General features: G+C 41.2%; 2 protein-coding genes across 20 annotated transcripts in view; one reads left to right on the plus strand and one right to left on the minus strand.

Annotated features, from left to right (window-relative positions):
- sm (heterogeneous nuclear ribonucleoprotein L) overlaps positions 1-17,436 on the plus strand; it is a 114,593-nt gene that overhangs the window by 25,008 nt on the left and 72,149 nt on the right. For 16 of the 18 annotated variants that reach the window (XM_070284685.1, XM_070284686.1, XM_070284670.1 and 13 more), the window contains exon 3: positions 4,330-4,467. The exons of the other annotated variants lie outside the window; for them this stretch is intronic. In XM_070284685.1, coding sequence (XP_070140786.1) covers positions 4,330-4,467 — 138 coding nt within the window. The remainder of the gene's footprint in view (positions 1-4,329; positions 4,468-17,436) is intronic. 18 annotated transcript variants of the gene reach the window in all.
- TTLL6A (Tubulin tyrosine ligase-like 6A) lies at positions 9,329-12,396 on the minus strand. Of its 2 annotated transcripts, none has more exons than XM_017177466.3 (5): positions 11,617-12,396; positions 11,403-11,556; positions 10,445-11,341; positions 9,606-10,388; positions 9,329-9,550 (listed from the first exon to the last, which is right to left on the minus strand). In XM_017177466.3, the coding sequence occupies exons 1-5, from the start codon at positions 12,384-12,386 to the stop codon at positions 9,443-9,445; spliced, it is 2,712 nt and encodes a 903-aa protein (XP_017032955.1). In that variant the 5' UTR covers positions 12,387-12,396; the 3' UTR covers positions 9,329-9,442. The 2 variants fall into 2 exon arrangements, with proteins under 2 accessions (XP_017032955.1, XP_017032956.1); XM_017177467.3 differs by having other exon boundaries at positions 9,606-10,385; positions 11,617-12,395.

The raw sequence follows: 17,436 nt of genomic DNA on the forward strand, positions 1-17,436 counted from the left end.
CATGATGATGTTGATGATGATGATGATGCTGGTGAGCAATGCCAATAGCATGCACGATTCTCTACGAGTCTATATTATATAGTTTAAAAGGTTTGTCTTTTGGGGGAATGATTGATTGCCGCCAAAGAAGTGGAGGCCGCGTAACGAAATGTATCTCTCAGATACAAATGCAGTTGCGGGCCAGGCTGTTTATAACTTGCACATTGTTTTATTATTTTCAAATGGCAAGTCCCTCGGAATCATTCTGGTGTTTTATTCGTTTTGATGTTGGCCCCACTTGACTTGGACTTTTGATGTTTTTACTTGGCCTGGCCAAGACGGCAGCAGCAGCAGCAACAGCAACAGATCTGGCACTCGCTCTTGTCGCTCACTGATCTGCAGCATTTAATTTCATTTCATTGTGGTGGCTGCTGTTTTAATTAAATTTCGCAACGCAAACGGATTGCAGAAGAAAAACATTTTGTAAATTGCATTTTGTGTACAATTTTCGTTCGACATTGGGCTACCCAAAGGGGTGGTGCTTCTTCGGGGATTGGACAGAAAAAATGACCGGAGTGCACCGCGTCTGCTGGCTGGCGGAATACAGTGCATCTAATTGCGAGTAACAAATGCCGCCTCATGTTGCTGTCGCCAGACATTTCCCTCTGCTGGGGCATTTCACTTTTTCTTTTTATTTTTTGGCTCAAAGGCAAGACACAACCACGACGCTGATGATGGCTCCTGGGCTTCTACAAATGAAGAGCACCAGCATATGTGCGAGATGGACACTTTTGGGGCTGCTGCTGGCGAAGTTTTTGATTAGCTTAGCTACCTGGGACAATTAGAGGCAACAAATGAGTTGAACAAATGCCACAAATGGATCATCTTGTCTTAATTTGTGGCAAGAGTGGATAGAAGTCCTTGTGTGTCTTTGTATGACTTATAATTAAACTTAAGACAGATAATGGAAATTGAATAGAGAGAAGATTGTATAGAAATATCTTTTGTCAATTTTTGATTTATTTACTCCAAGTAACTCTGCCTGCGAGGACATTTTGACAAAATGCCAGTATATACTTCAATTGTCTAGCTCCCCGGACTGCCATTCCTTTTCTGACTATCTATCTGTCCGTCTGTCTGACTGAATCTGGCAGTATTTCTGGCTATTTTTACTACCTCGATTCTTTATCTGAGATTCTGCAACTTGCAGTTTATTGCGATTTCTTCATCTTCATCTTCATGACGGCGACACATCGTTTTCTTTCTGTCTCTCCCCGTCCGTCGATTTTTGTGCTTTCTTTTTTTTTTCTGCGTGGATTTCTTGGCAAACGCATTTATATTGTGCACTTGTATCTCTCGGTATCTATCTATGTATCTGGTGGATGTGGCTGCTGCTGCACTTTATACGAACAGCGGCCGCTTGATCGACTGAGTGCAAATTTCTCGAAGCGAAATTTATTTGTGATTTGCAATTCGCAATTTGCATGGACCCACCGACCGTCTGTCGTTCAGTTTCATTCCTCCCCAGTGAGATTTTGTGGGTAATTCATCTTCATTTCGTTGCGGTTCGAGCTGAAATGCGTTGCGGTATGCAGCCGCGACACTGCAACACCGCTGCAGTGCCTCGCCTTTGGGCTATTTTCAATTCCGTCCGCCGCTGTGCTAAAAATGTTTCAAATGTTTTTAACCAAAAATAAAGCGAAATCGGAAAGACAACAAAAGCATCAACAACCAGCATATATGCAGACAAACACACAAATTGTACAGTTCTTTTTCTATAGGCTCAATGCACTCAAGTCCTAAACCCTCCAACAAACCATCTATCTATCTATCTATCTATCCAGCCATCCATCCAGCCATCCATCTATCCATCAATCATTTTAGTTGCTTGTTGTTGCTACTTTTTGTAATTTAATCAACAGTTTCCATTGCTGTGGGATTTTCTTACTCGTGTGGGGGGGTGATTTTATGGAAACTAAAAGAAAAAAAATATATAAAATACAGGGAAAATTGAGAGAACTCTAGAGAGGTGAAGGTAAAGGAGGAGAGGTAAGGGGGGAAAAAGAAAAATGTGGATGGTTGGTGTATTATTATTAAAGGCAAATTTGACAGAAAACAAATGTTTCCTTCGGCTTCGGCATGCCGCTTGGCTCTTTGTTTTCTTTTGCTTTTCCTCGGATTTTCATACAAATCGCTTTGTATGCGTCAAAGTTGTTGAAATTTGAATTAACCCTTGGATAAACCAAGGACGTTGTCGTTGGTTGTGGCAGGAAGCTGTCGGTTGGCATTAGGTATTGGATTACCATCTCTGTGGTGATGTGAAGCGTATAATGAAGTTGCCAAATGATCAATTTACCATTGTTAAAGAAGTCATTAAAATTGATTTGAACTTATTTATTGTATTATTGTTCTTTTTTTTAACTTGATATCTCTAATATCCATTTTGCCAATTAAATTAAATATAGTTTTAATTGGTTTCAGTATAAAATAAAATCTATTTCAGTTTTCTAGTTTTGTAAATGCATCTTTACACTTTTATCTCTTTTTTTTTTTTTTTTTTTTTTAGCTCTTGACTTTAATTATTCCAGCCAATTGTAAAATATAAAGCTAAGGTCAGCTGTTGCCGCCGAGTTCATTGCTGCTTGCCTTAATGTTTACATATTTGTATTTATTATACGTATACAGAACTCGCACTGCCAGCTAAAAATACGTCACAAAGGCGAACCATTAACCTAATTGCAAAAGTCAGGCAATGAATACAAAGGCCCCCAGGTAGCAACAGGCACTGCCTGTTTACTAGTACTACTCGGTATATATATATAAAGAAAGAATAGGGTTAAGTGAATCCACTCCTGCGAAATGCATCGACGCTCTTAAAGTGAGCCAAAGTCAGCAATGAAATAATTGTGGCAGGAGGCGGCAAGTGGTGAATCGGAACTAAGAAAAAAGTTAATTAACTTTAATAGTAATTAGTTACCTAGACTGCCGCCTGCCAACGCACTGAGACTTTGACAAGTTCAAGCGTCGTGTAAACCAAGCAGAAACGTCAAGAAAAACGCAAGCCAACTATGAGGAAAAGTTAAGGAAAACGTCAAGGTGGAAAACTCTTGTAATGATTCGAAATTATCCAAGTTTTACCAAAGCCTAAGTACCGAGTTAATTAGTGCAGGGCAGGGAGGCATCATCAGTGGTGTTTTGGTGTCAAGACCAAGTGGCCCAAAAAACACCTGCCTGCGGAAAAATGTGAAAAATTTAAATTCACTCCACGGCAGCAGCAGCAGCAGCCCCTTCGCAGATGTCGTCGCCCACTGATTGACATTTGAACGTGACATGAACATGGTTCACCTAAATTCCGTAATTTATTTCGAAAAACTCGCCTCGACTAACTGAAAACAAAACGGAAATTATGTTAGCTATGCCTTGTGGCCAAAAAGCAAAAGTTTCGGGTTTTGGCTCTAACCGCATTGTTGCCATTTCAACAAATATTATTCAGCATTGAGCATTCAAACATATCCCCCTGACAGCGTCAATTAACATGCGAAACGAACAAAAAAAAAAAAAATTAAAAAAGTGCATACTTTGCGTTGACTTAAATTTTTGCACACAGCCATAGAAAACGTGTGTGTTTTTGCATTGGTTTCAATTATGCCATTAGCGCAGAAAATCAATTCGTTTGGTTTTTATGTAAGCGATTGGGTAATTACGATAAAGCATGGGATAATTATTTCCAGAAATTAGAAGGAGGTTATTTGGGGTTTCAAAATCAATTCAGATATTTAATTGTGTATTTTAATTTTGTAATAAGAAAGTTCTAGCTGAAACTAACTGGGTTAAATGGCAAATAAATGGGATTTTATGGGGAAGTAATTACTTTTAAATGACAAAAACTGCTTCTAATATTTGTAGGCTTATTAACAGATTAGAAAACATCACTTGAACTTAATATTCTGTAATTTAAAAATTATTTCCAAGCTTGAAAATTTAAATTATTATATTTTCAATTTTTTAAAATAATTCTTAATAAATTTATCTAATTTTTAAATGCATTTCTTAAATAATAATTGATTATTTGATTCAGTAGATTTTGAAATATTGCTTTCTAAAAGAAGATCAGATTGATATAAATCCCTTTAGCAATCTGAATTTATGACCAAATAAATTGAAAGCCGCAAAATAAACACAAATATGCAGCACAAGCCGAACTAAACACTCGCTCAGACCAAGCATATTTACTATACTATATATATCTGTATATATTGATAAATCTGTTGTTATACTCTTCGTCACCACAAAGCCCGATACTTATCCATATAAATATATATATGTGTGTTTGTGTACATATTTTTACAGTCCACACAACAACAGAACCAGCAGCAAGCACTTATGAACAAGTCAAATGACGACGTACGGAGAAAGCGTCCCGAGACTACACGGCCAAATCACATTCTACTCTTCACCATCATAAATCCTTTCTATCCCATCACAGTTGTAAGTACACACAGCGATATATATGTATATCTATATATTTTACTCTTTCTCTCCAGCAGCAGCATAGCCTCCCATACATACATAATATATATTATACGGCGATATTATCCTATATATCCTCTAGCTACTTAGTATGGCGAAATGTCTTTTGGGGGGGAAAGACCTGATATTTCTTATTTTTCGGGCAAAATATTGGAGAAAATAAAATAAAATCCATTGCAATTTGTTTTGTGGCTGTTGAGAAACTTGTCACACACTCGACCGGAGTTTTCAGGCATGTGTGCTAAGGATTTGAAAGCGGTTATTTGCCACATTGTCGCCTCTGGCCCAAACCCATATGCCCTGTGTTGTTGTAGGCCCCAGACGAGTGTTGATTGCATCTGGCTTTGTGGTATTTCTGCTCTTATCACAACATTAGATACTTTTTAGCTACAAAATGGCCAGAAAGGGTACTCGGGATACAAGTGAGGATATAGCAGCAGATGGGCCGGGAAATGGACGAGGGCTTAGACCAAGTGCATTGTTAGACTTGCAACATCCTGCAACGTCAACAGCAACAATTATAAGATGAGGAAAAAACAACACAATGTACCGGAAAAAAAAATGAAATAAAAAATGCATAAAGTACTCAAGTGTTATGGGGCTAGAAAAACGTGCGAAGCCACGCCCACATCAGCACATAAACGCATAGAAAAGAAAATCAAAACTAGGACTCGAAATGGATTTACTCTGCCTAAAATAGGGAAAGTTTAGTTTGTAATATTAATAATTTTTTAAAATCTGAACCAAAGTTCAACGTAACTTCCCTCTATTTTCTTTTTTTTTTTTTGGTCGTAAAAACCCTAGTATTTAATAAGTGAAAATATGTTGTGGAAAGCAAACTTACTTCATTCAAATGTGGATCAAGGAGCTCTTTACTTACCCATTTTTCTCAACCCAGTTATCCGCTATAGTTATAGTTGTCGCCCTATATCCTGGCCCTATAGGGTAGAGACACTTACACACTTTCAGCCGAGATACGCATACTGGCACAGTTTATTGTCTTTTTAGCAAAGGCAAAAACATTTGGCGGCACTGGCACTACAACAGCATAGGCAAAGAAAAACAAAAATGCGGAAATGTTCTGCCTCTCATATTCATTGTGCATCTCTTTCTCACTGCACATAGAAAAATAATACATAAAATATAAAATTAGGGTTCCTTTTGTGGGTTAGAAGTTAAAATATTTGGGTTTTAGCTAGTAACAAAACTTGATTATATAAATATTGGTAAGGGATTAATATAATCAGATACATATATTATATAAGGTTAAAAAAAAAATTATCTAATAATTCTCAACTGGTTATAGTCAAGAAAACATCAAATTTTCAAAGAGCCTAACAGTCATAGCCTGTCCCTGGAAACTGAATTAACATTTAACCCATTAAATACCTTGACTTTTTTACATTCAGATGAATTTTGTAGTAAATAGCTTATAATTCCCAAATGGTTATAGCCAGAAAAATAAAACACCTGTCCTAAATCACTCTTTTGAAAGAGCAAACCAAGCAAGGGTATCTTTTGTAAACTAAATTAAAATTTAACCCAGTAAAACCACAACATTAAAACTTTCTGTTAATTTCCATAGTAACTACCCCTATTAATTGCAATTTCTCACCGTGTATTTTTGTTTGAGAGAAGTGTTTGTGCCCAGGCAATTGTATTTTCCAACACTCGAGCCAAGTGCGAGCGTAGTGGAACATAAAATCCTGTGAAGTGGAAAACATGCAGTATAAAAACTACAAAAACTGAAAATTATTTGGGGCCAGGCAGCAGCAGTTGCATTCTGCAGTTGTGTGTGCTGGTGCGTTTGTTGTGCGAGTGGGTTTGGGTTTGGTGGATAAAGCCAGTAAGCCCAGACATGTTAATTCGCATCCGACAAAATGGCTGCCTCTGCCTCAGCCTCAGCCTCAGCCTGGTGCAGCAGGATATTCTGTTCGCCCGTCCGACTGAATGACTCCTCGCAGATCCCAGGTCCCATTGTCGTAAAGTCCGACTCACTGGATTTATATTCTCGCATTCAGGCTCGCGCAGCCTTTTCAACGGAAATAAATCTCTCTGTTGACTTAAGTCATCGCCACGGAGGAGCGTTGTTTGCCGTGGAATTAAGCAATTCTCTTTACAATTCTCCACCGTTTCTCTCTCTCTCGCGTCCTCGTTATGGCGACACAAATTAAAAGCTTCTGGCAGCTCGGAAAAATATCTGTTACATCTGCCTCTTATTGAGCGGCATTCCGCTGTTTTAATGAAGCTGCAAATCGGATTAAGTGCATTTCCTGTGACATCAAAAGTTTGATTTAAGGCTATCAGAATACCCAACGATACAGGGCACGTTTCAGAGGATCAACACTCTGGAGGGATACAGGAATGACATTCTGTTTATATATGAAAGATGTTAATATATTTAAGAGCTCAAGCCACGCTTAAAATCACATTAAATCAAACTTTAGCACTAAATTATTTAGCACTTTTCTAGGCCATTTAAAATAGAATTTATATGTGCTACTGCTGCTGTTGGGAAGTGCAATTTCTCCCACTGAAACACTCTAAAGAAACATGACCGAAAGAAAACTGTTTCCGGAAAGTTTTCCGGGAAAACTTGGGCCTTGCACGTTCGTCGGAACGAAGGAACGCTCCATCATACGCTTCAACTAGCTTTGGCTTAACTAATCGCAAACTAAACGACCTCTAATAGCAGCCGGAACTTTTGTCAACAATGCAGACTCCCATTTCCACTGCCTTTTACCCGGACTCTTCCTTATCCGTTTCCACCCAGTCACACATGCACATGCCGAAAAGTAGAGTGAGCCGAGGCGAACTTTTCCAGAGCTATGCTTCGCTCATTTCCACAGCAGCCAAGGAGATGAGAAGAGGGGGGAAAAGAGGGCAAAAGGCCGCTTATCCACACGGAACAAAAAGCTTTTGGGGATAAGATTAAAAACTTTTTAATAAGAAGACACTAAAAGCATCAAAGGAAATTTGCTTATGCATACATATGTGCGGAAAATGCCAGAGTAAAGCAGAGCGCAGAGGCGAAAACCAGATGATAGATGATAAAGTTGTGCGCCCAAACACTCGGCAACAAAAGCCACCAACGGGATGTTAAAGTTAAAGAGTTGCAGAAAAAATGCAATAAAAGTTGCTCCCTTGACGACCAAACGACGGAGGACGACGGGTATTAGCTGACACCAGTGGAGGGCAACAATGTTCAATAATGTATTAGTATGAAGGCCAGAAGGCGTAGCAGCCACAATGCAAATGCAACCAACCAACCCCAAAGGAGGCTGCTGCTGCTGCACGGCTGGCATATGTAAAACCCTCTTTGAAGCGGCTTATCAGAACGCTGTTCGACTTTGTTGGCAAAAGAAAAAAATATGGCAAACGGGGCTAGGGAAAAAATACAAGAAAGAACTTTATAGTTGAGAAGGCACACGACTATGTGATACCCGGTTATGAAGGATAACTTTAGGCAAGAGAAAACTTTTCTATAGAAATGTATTCGAGTTTTCATCAGAAATAGTATTGTGCCTGCGAAGGGATATGTAGAAATTTAACTTAATCATTGATATTTGATATTATTGAAGGTTAATATATCGAGTTTACGTCCGATCCTACCTTTCTATAGTTTTCCCTAGTAGTAAAATGCTTTCAAAAATACTTTTCCTATATGTTGTATAAACTCAGAGCAGATATACCCCGATTTTTAACAAATACCAAGCAGGAGTTAACTGCAAGGCTGCAGTCAGCCATAAGCTAAAGCCCAGGAATGTGTAACGGCAGCTGCAGCTTTTGCAATATGTGACACATGCAGGAGCAAAAGCAGGAGGAGGAGCAAGAGCAGAAGTAGGAGTAAGAGTAGAAGCGCTAGGAGTTGGAGCAACCGGCGTAACAAGCGGAGCAGCAGCATCCAACAGACCATAATGCGTAGCCTGGCAAAAGCCAACGAGCTAGGCGGGTGGTTCCACAACGCAGGACTCGGGGTTGGGGCTGGCTGCAGCAGCAGCAGCAGCAGCGAAGGACATGCGGTGATGGCAAAAGCCGAAGCTAAAGCAAAAGCTAAAGCCAAAGCCATAGACCTAAACCGACCGAGCCGAGCCCTGGAAAATCCATGCCCCTTGTGCCTCCTCTTTATGCTAGCTATATTCAGGAGGAATGAGTTGGATAAGGACCCGGCGAAAAAGGGGCGGCATGGCTGAGGGGCGTAGTTCGTGGCAACTGAGGTTTTCAATAATGCACGTTCTACGGCTCCCATGCCGCGTATTGTATTGCATTTTGTTTATGCATGCGGCCATCAAAGATGGCAAAGATGCTCGGCAAATGGAACTACAGTGAAAATGTGCGGAGAGTGAGCACTGAAAATAAAAGAGGGGTATATTTAGAGCCTGAAAAAATATTAAAGATAAGTAGGAAAAAGTTGACATGATTCGTTATCTATAAAAGTTTTCCAAAAATTTATGCACTGCTTTATTTTTACAATTTGTTGAGTCCTTGCCTGGCTAAAATGATCAGTATCCTAATAATAAATTTTATTTCCAGTGCTAAAAACGGGGATAGATACACAGGTTTCCATGCAAGTTTGACAAATCGATGAGGTGGTTTCCCTTCCGATTTTTTCCTTTTTTTACCGCCGTCATTCCCGTTTTCCGCACCCGCTACCATTTTTTATGTGCTTCTGTTTTATGTTTGCCGCCGTTTGTGACAGAAAAATCTGGCATAAAGTTGGCTTTATGGGAATATGCAAAACAATGGATTACGATGTGTGAGGCCCATCGAACTTTGATTGGTCGCTACCCCCTCTCTCTAAAATCAAAAAAAGGAAATGTACTAGACTCTTTAAAAGTGGATGCGGATCCTATTTTTAATCTCAACGGCCTAAAGCAAAGGTTAAAAGGGAAGTTTGTGAACCGACACATAGGCAGGGCTTTTAGGCCGTCATCTAAACTGCAGCATTGTAATTGCTGCTGAGTATGTTATACAGCAGATCCGGGAAACATTTGATATCGTTCTTGGTCAAATGTCCGCATTCGTACATTTTAGAGAAGATCTGAGGATGGAGAGTTGGGTTAATTCTTTCTGGGTTTCCCGATTTAACGACTTACCAATGCCCTGAGCTGAGTGTCATTAAACTGTTCAGTCCTATCCTTTCTCCAGCTGAGATGCTCGGCTCTTTCTACATCGCTGATATCGTCCGCTGTCCAGTTGGCAGATGGTTGCGATAGTTGAGGATGACTGGGTATTGACTCCCATTTGGAGCTGGTCTGTAAGCTGGAGCTGCTTTTCCCGGGTCTGCGCTTCTTAAAGGAGCAGCTCTGTTGGCTCTGTTTGCTCTTGAAGCTCTTCGAGCTCAGCTTGCTCTTGCAGCTCTTTAGGCTCTGCTTGCTCTTGGTGCTGATTCTGCTCCTCAGGCTCACGAAGCTCTTTGACTTCGGGAGTTCACTGGGCTGACCGGCTTCGAGTCGCTGATTCCTGGCATGCTCCTCCAGAAACTTGGCATCCTGCTGGGCCTCCAGCTCAAGCATCCGCTGGTGTCGCACACGGTGGTTCAGGTGTCTCTGAACCTTTCGCCGGTGATGTTTGTGGATACTGCTGCTCCTCTTTGGGGCGTTCTTGCGATGCTTCTCACGAGGCTTTTTCTGACGCTCGCCCAGCTCTGTCTTGGCAAAGATGGGCGCCAGAAGCTGCTCCTTCTGGCTCTGTATCTCACGGGCTATCACTGCGCGGTGTTTCTTGGCCCGGGCTTCTTCCACCTCTCGACGCCGCTTTGCATGCTGGATCATCGGATCGGATTTACGATCGGAGGGCCAACGAAGGGGATTGCTTACCCGCTTCTGCATGACAATTTGTTCTTGCTGCCTATCTTGGCATTGTTTCTGCATTGCCTGCTGGTTTTCAGATATTGTATAAAATATAAATTCCATAGATTATTTATTATACCCACCTTATGGTTATGCGCCTCCCGTTTTCGACTGGAGAGCGTACCCGCAAACATGGAAGCCTTGTTTTGATCGTAAAATTTGCAATAGTATTGCACCTTTTCTGATTCCCGGGGCGGCATGATGCGTCGGTAGTTGCCCAGATGACTCTCCTCCCAGGCTATCTGCTGGGTGAGGGATCCAATGGAGTAGGTCTGCCGCAAATCGGTGCCTCCACCTGTTTCGCGTCCTGCCTGCGAAGGGCCGGCCATCTGGGCAGCCGATTTCTTGTTGTAGAGGTTCCTCAGTAGCCTTGTTCGGTGCTCTATGCGATCTTCACGAATGATCTGCTCTTTGTCCACTAAGGCCGTGCTGAGCATGTTCAGAGTGTCCCGGATGAGGGGACGCTTTACCTCCATGTCCACGGTCTCGTCTGTGCTTAAACTCGGTGTGTGATTTACCTCCAGGATGTAGGGCTTGAGCTTCCAGTCGACCAGGATGTCAAAGCCTAGCAACTGGAAGCTGGCCTGGATCTTGTCGTGCTTCGGAAAGCACATATTGTAGTTGTGCTTCAGCACTGGCCACGCGCTAATGATCGTCTTGATGATGGCATCGTCTACACTTGCCCAGAACTCGGCCACGTCGTAGTTGTGTTCCACCAGCCACTTGTTGAAGGCACTGAGCTTCCGCTTGGAGCCAACTTCCGGACTGTTGCCCACCATGTACTGGGAGTTCCGACGGTTCAAACAATAGTTGGTCAAGTGCATAAACACATTGTGTGCGTTGCCCAAGGACGGCGTCACGTACTTCTGGGTGGCAAAGCGGGCAAGGCCTTCATTATACACGAATATGCGCAGGGGATCCACAGAGGTGACCAGCGTGTAGACGCGCAAATCAAACTTGTAGCCATCAATTAGGAGAGGCTAAAAGATGAGTAAGATTTATAGCATAACGATTTTCAAAGTAGCCAAACACTAGACTTACCCGCTCGATATAGGTCTGGCAGATGAGTTTCTCCCGCTTGGTCACGGTGCGCAGATCTGTGGTTATCCAGATGCCACGACCCTGACCCGCCGAATATGGCTTTAGGATAAAGGAGCGCTTGTGTTTGCTGGCATAGATGGCCACATCGTAGGCACTAAGTTCGGTAAGAGACTATATATGAAACTAAACCCAAAGACGAAGAAGATAAACTCACTCTGTTGGCATCAGCCAGGTTCTGGGAAAGATGCGATAGTCGCCAGGAAATAGCTTGAGCATGCGATTAAGGTTTCTCGACAGCAGATCCTTGCGGCAGATCTCTACCATGCCCGGAAAATGATTTATCTGCTGGAAACGCTTCATGCTCCGCAGGAGTTCGTGATGGGGCGTACAGTCGGACCACTGGATGTTCCACAATCGGTGCTGTGGCACATGCTGGAAGCCCATGTTCCGCGTAACCTTTCCGATCAGCTGGAACCGTGTGTTCTCCACACAGACACTGAGTCGCAGTCCTCGGATACTGGGCATAATGTCTGTGCCATCTACATGGAACTGCATCGGCGGCCCCTTGGTGGCATCATAGCAGATGGCATCGAGCTCGGATGGTGTAAAAGAGGGTTTATTCGGCGGTTGTCCCTTAGGGTCCTCCGTGATCACCATGAAGCGGTCATCCTTAGCAGAGCCACCGCGACATCGCCAGATGGGTGGATAACGCCGCTTGCAACATGGTTTATTCGCCAGAACGTAAACGCTTTCCCGTCCGAGTGCCTCAGACTTATCCCTCGGCATCGATTTCTGCGCTTCATAGTAGCACGTGTGCTTCGCGACCTTCAGCGACATTCTATGGGGTATCTGATGAGGGTTTCGGTGGTAGCAAATCAATGACTTTTTATATTTTGGCATATAAAAAATTCGATTATGGAAGGGTACATTGAATTTTGAGAGTAGAATATATGGACGAGTAAGTAGAATAAGACAGACAAGCATTCGAAAGATTGCTTTACTACTATAATTATTATTATTAAGGTATTATTTACAAAAATCTGGCTAAAAATGTGATTAAGTAATCACTACTGTGTTGTTACCACAGCGATTTGCCGAGGGTTTCGTTACGCAACCTTAGGAATCACCCCATCTACATGGCAAGGTCAAGTGCTCTGGCGGTTGACATTTGAGATGCGAGCCACTCGATTACCAAAGTCAGTGCCGCCATGCCCCAGGTAAAACCTGTGCCGTGTGGTTAGCCAAAACACCTTGCGACAACTGAAACGAACCAGTGCACACCTGCACCACCACCACCACCACTGCCCCCGCTCTTTACGGATTAATTTCCATGCGAGGCGTACAAGGGTGGTGGGGCTCATTAACCGCAGTTTAATCAGGCTTTAGGCTCATGCGGTTATTAGTTCAGGCAGTCAATGTCACAAGGAAAAGTACAGCAGAACATAAAAAGGGCGGAAAAAAGCATCAGCACAATATATATAATACATATCAGCAAAACAACCGACAGCATAGTTCAGATGTAAATGTAGGTTCGTCATACGCTTGGTTAACTTGGGGCACACAGATGGCGAAAAAGCAGAAAGTCAGAGAGGGCGTGGCGTGACCGTGTGGATGGGTCACCTTTGGTGGCTTGCAGTGTATATTTTACATGCACAGGAAGAAAAATATTAATAATTAATGATTAAACGTTTAACAGTGTTTGTATTTTAATATTACTATAAATATAACATTCTATTCTTTCATTCTATTCTCTTCTATAGTTTCTCGGAGAGAGATGTTTTCACTCTCCATACTCTCCCTTTCTTACTCGCTCTTCTTTGCTTTGCCTGTAAAGCACAAGTAGTAATATCAAAGAAAGTTGGTTCCCATAACCCGTTACCGAATCCAAACCCTTAAAGATATTATTGAAAGTAAAGTTCTATAAATTTAATATTATTTAGACACTTTATATACAGTATTCTCCCCCTTTTCATATTCTCCTCTTTACAGAGTTTTAATCAATTTCATCTATAAACTTTTCATTTTCCTCCCTGTACCAATGGCTTTTGTTTTTTTTGGTATTAAATGACACAAACAATTGTCGCAGCTTGTGCCTCATTTTGCATTTTCCTTTTCGATTTCGGCAACGAAGCATGTAATTTGTCAAGTTTATTTGGTTGAGTAACGTTTTCGGACTGGCTGGCTTCTATCTCTGAGCCCTGTTCGCTTTTCCTCTAATTGGCTGTCGCAAGTTAGATTGTTGCTGCCACTTTTTATTTGTTTTTGTTGTTGTGCAGCTAATTATGCGCTCGCTTTTGTCGCTGGAGACTGTAAACAACAACAAAATAGAAGAGGGAGAAAAGCTCTGGCAACTTTTCTGCATTTCAAATATTAATGATAGTGCACGAACCAACCACCTTCCAAAAACAAGAAAAGAGGAAAGAGCAGCTCTTTTATGTTGACAGAGCCAGAAGCGGCTGATAAGCGAGAGAAATGAGCGGAAAATGGCGATTAATGTTGTTTTCGCTTAGTGTAACGGAAAGCGAAAAATATAAATATTTTTTAAATAATATAATGACAGATTTTACACCTTTAATAGCCTGCACAAATATGCTTAATAAGTTATGGGCCATCCAATAAATCTCTCGCTCTTTTTGTTTTCGCAAAGCTTTCATTACTCCACCATGGCTGTGTATAATCTATATAGCAAATAATAAATTATTGCTTCTGATTGAATATTTCACACTTTTATATTTGTCTGAGGCCCTTCGTAACAGGCGTAATTTTATTTATTTATTTTTTTGTCCTTAATCTATTATTAATTGACATCCCTTCGGGCAACTGGGGGCGACAATGTCCGTTGGCTTTTTAATCAAAGTTGGGGCAGGAGGGACGAAAGGATATGGCAGGACGAAGGCAGGAAGGCAACGAAGTGCCACGTGAAATGAGTGTAAAATCAGGGGACGACAAACCGTATTAAAAATTTAAAGGTGTGCACACTCACACACACATTTCATTTGCAGCTGCAAGCGTGCAAAATATAAAAACGAGGAGCCCCAGAGCATAATAATAAAAAATTAAACAAAAGGAAAATAACAAAACGAAACAAGGAGAGTGGAAAAGGGGTGTGTGCATGCTGCGGAGTTTGGTGGAGTAGTGAAAATGGTTCATAAACTCGCCTGCCTGCCAGATGACGATGAAAAACCGGAGAGCTGGGGCATAAATTACAATGTGTGAGAATGTTCGTATGGGGCACTGTGTGAGTGTACTAGTTTTCACAAATCCTTTTATTTTTATGGAGCTCCTCGCACACACACAGTCGCATTTTGCCTAAGCGCGCATTAAAAATTAATCTTTTAATTACTGCCGGGCTCATCCGCCGCTACAGCTATTAATTTAAAGTTCAGCGAGCTCGCGGATATAGAAATTTTTAGCTTTAGGCTTAACTTTAGGCACTTTAATTTCAATCTCGTCTCATAACAGGCCTCGTAAATCCTTGAAATAAAAATAACAACTTGAGAAACAATAACAACTTCATCATCTTTCCCGTGACTTACAATGGATTCACAGCCTCCTCTTCCTTTTTAATCTCCTTTCGGCTTGGCTTAATTTTTCCGTGTTCATTGTTGAAAGCAAGAGCAGCTTATGGAAAAGTTGTGCCGTTCTATCGTTCTAAAACTGTGGCATATTTTCCAGCTTTGCAACTTTTCCTATTGCCTGAAACTTCAACTCTCGCATTTTAATTGCTTTCAATTGACCCCAGGAAAGAAATGCGGCAACTTGCCACATAAACTTAATGGCAGGACAAACTGCACAGAGTCCACGCAGGGGACCCAGGATCTTTCTCACACACACTTTCAATTCAATTTACATTTTGCCGCATTAACATTTTTGGGGGGTTTTTAATGCCTAAACTTTTACTAAAGGGACTCAAAATGTCATGTTAAAAGCTTTTTCAATGCAAAACTTTGCCGAAATGTGGAAATGAACGTTTATTACGAGAACTAAATCCAATTTAATGTTGCCACAAAAAAAAAATAGCCCAGAACTATGGCGGATCTAAGCCAGGATTTAGTAATTTAAATATAAGAATCAAAGCGACATCCTCTTCCTGGAAACCCATTTATCATTTTCGCCTCGAGGGGCTTTGCCCGGGATTAGAGGAGCTACCGAACGTGATTAACATCGTCGTGCGATGATACAAATACATATTTCGTTGGCATTTGTAATTCTACGTTTGATTTATATATGCAGGTCATACAAACTCTGCTCTCTATGCATACTACTATGTATGTTCTATTTTGTGAGCTCCACGAGTCCCCCGCAATTATGCATGAATCGTGAAATCAACTGCAATATGGGCGGGGCGTTGCCTGGGCCCGGGTTTTTGGGAACTATGGAGCTGTGGAGCTGAGAACTGGAAACGCATGAATGAATGCTTGCCGAGCAATATATGCGCATAAATTTGAGCACTTCACCCTGCGAGACGCAATGAAAATGTTGAAATGTTAAAATGCTCGCACGAAATGCAAAAAATAAAAAAAAAACCAAATGGAAAAGCAAAGAGCGTTATTTGTAATGCAAAACAAAACGACGAAATCAACAACAACAAAAACGTGGCCAGGAAAACAACAAAAATAAACTACAAACAACAAACCAAACAATAACAAAAACAAATACAAATACAGTTGCAAACAACAGCAATAAGAACAACTGTAAAAATAGTCGAGAAGTGGCAAGACTTTTTGTTTAGCCGCCTTACTTTCCATTCCTGCAGTGTGTGCATATATAGAGTACATAAACAACAAACGCATTTGTAATGAAAATAAAATTTAACGGCACAAAACAACACACACAGCAAGGACACTTTCAAGTGGAAGACGCTGCAAAGTATGCAACAGTTTCGGTTGCTGAGCCTAGTGCACTTTCCGACACTTATGGCCAAAAAAAGAGAGAACGAAACTGTAAACTGCGGGCAGAAAAAGACATTTGGCACGGGGTTCTATATACTCATTCGTGTCCTGTGGTTGCTGCAGTGCGGGAAATGGATGCAGGCCCATGGGGAAATATGTTGGGAAAATGGAAAAGCTGTTTGATTATTATAACTCTTTGTGTCTTTTATATAATTAATGAGTTATTTGACTTGTACAAGGATAAAAAATACAACCAACGTAATTAAAAATCTTGTAAAAACTTAGAGTTTAACCTCTTATTTCTGTAAATCATCGTATATAATATTTTTAAAATTGCTTACGCCTTAAACAACACTTAAAAACTACAAATATTTCCTTTAAAAACCCTCCTAACTAGGTTGACATTTTCTTTGCTACTTAATCCTTGAATTAGCAGCCATAAATTCTTAAATCTAGACCTTGACAGGCCTTTTTTTAACTCACACAACTCACTTATGACTAAAGACCTTTTTAAAATGCAAAGTTCAGGGACGGAAAATCGCAAAAAAAACCCTGTTTTATTTATTTTTTTTTTTTTGTGTGTGTCTGATGTATGACATGCAGCAACAAATTGCTGCAGAAAAAGGAAAATGGCGACCAAGAAATGTGACACCTCCTGGCCACTTGTCAATGTCATAATTTGCCATAATGTGCGAGCGAGGAGCCGTAGGGGCTGGGCAGATGAGAGATGGAGATGAACTAGCGAACAGGACAGGACATCAAGAGTTGTGTGGATGGCGATGTCGAAGCGCAGATGCCTTTTGGCCCGAGACCGTGGTCGAAAGGGTCCTTCTGCCGGGCTTTCGCTGGGACTACATAACATGCTGGGTGTGGGTGTGTGAGTGTATTTATATACATGTATGTGTGTGTTTTGTGATGGTTGTATTTTCCAACTCCTGTCATGTCCTTGGCTCTCCGACGAGCACTGTCAACATTAACACAGCCCAAAGGCATAAAAGGCATATCCAATTGCAAAAAGACGCATGCCGATAACAAAGGCTCGGCAAACATTCAACTAACATTAGAGCCACGCCTCCGACCCGTAACATGCACTTAGAGAAATTATTACAATTAGATTTTAAAGTAATAAAAAAATGTTTTGG

Source organism: Drosophila kikkawai, chromosome 2R (genome assembly GCF_030179895.1).
Source record: "Drosophila kikkawai strain 14028-0561.14 chromosome 2R, DkikHiC1v2, whole genome shotgun sequence".
Taxonomy (NCBI): domain Eukaryota; kingdom Metazoa; phylum Arthropoda; class Insecta; order Diptera; family Drosophilidae; genus Drosophila; species Drosophila kikkawai.

Bases quoted from the DNA above. Each gene is read 5' to 3' on its own strand.
- TTLL6A (XM_017177466.3), bottom strand. From the start codon at position 12,386: ATGCTTGTCTGTCTTATTCTACTTACTCGTCCATATATTCTACTCTCA. The intron at 10,389-10,444 runs GTGGGTATAATA...TCTGAAAACCAG, and splicing joins GGGAGGCGCATAACCATAAG to CAGGCAATGCAGAAACAATG. The intron at 9,551-9,605 runs GTAAGTCGTTAA...CTCCATCCTCAG, and splicing joins ACACTCAGCTCAGGGCATTG to ATCTTCTCTAAAATGTACGA.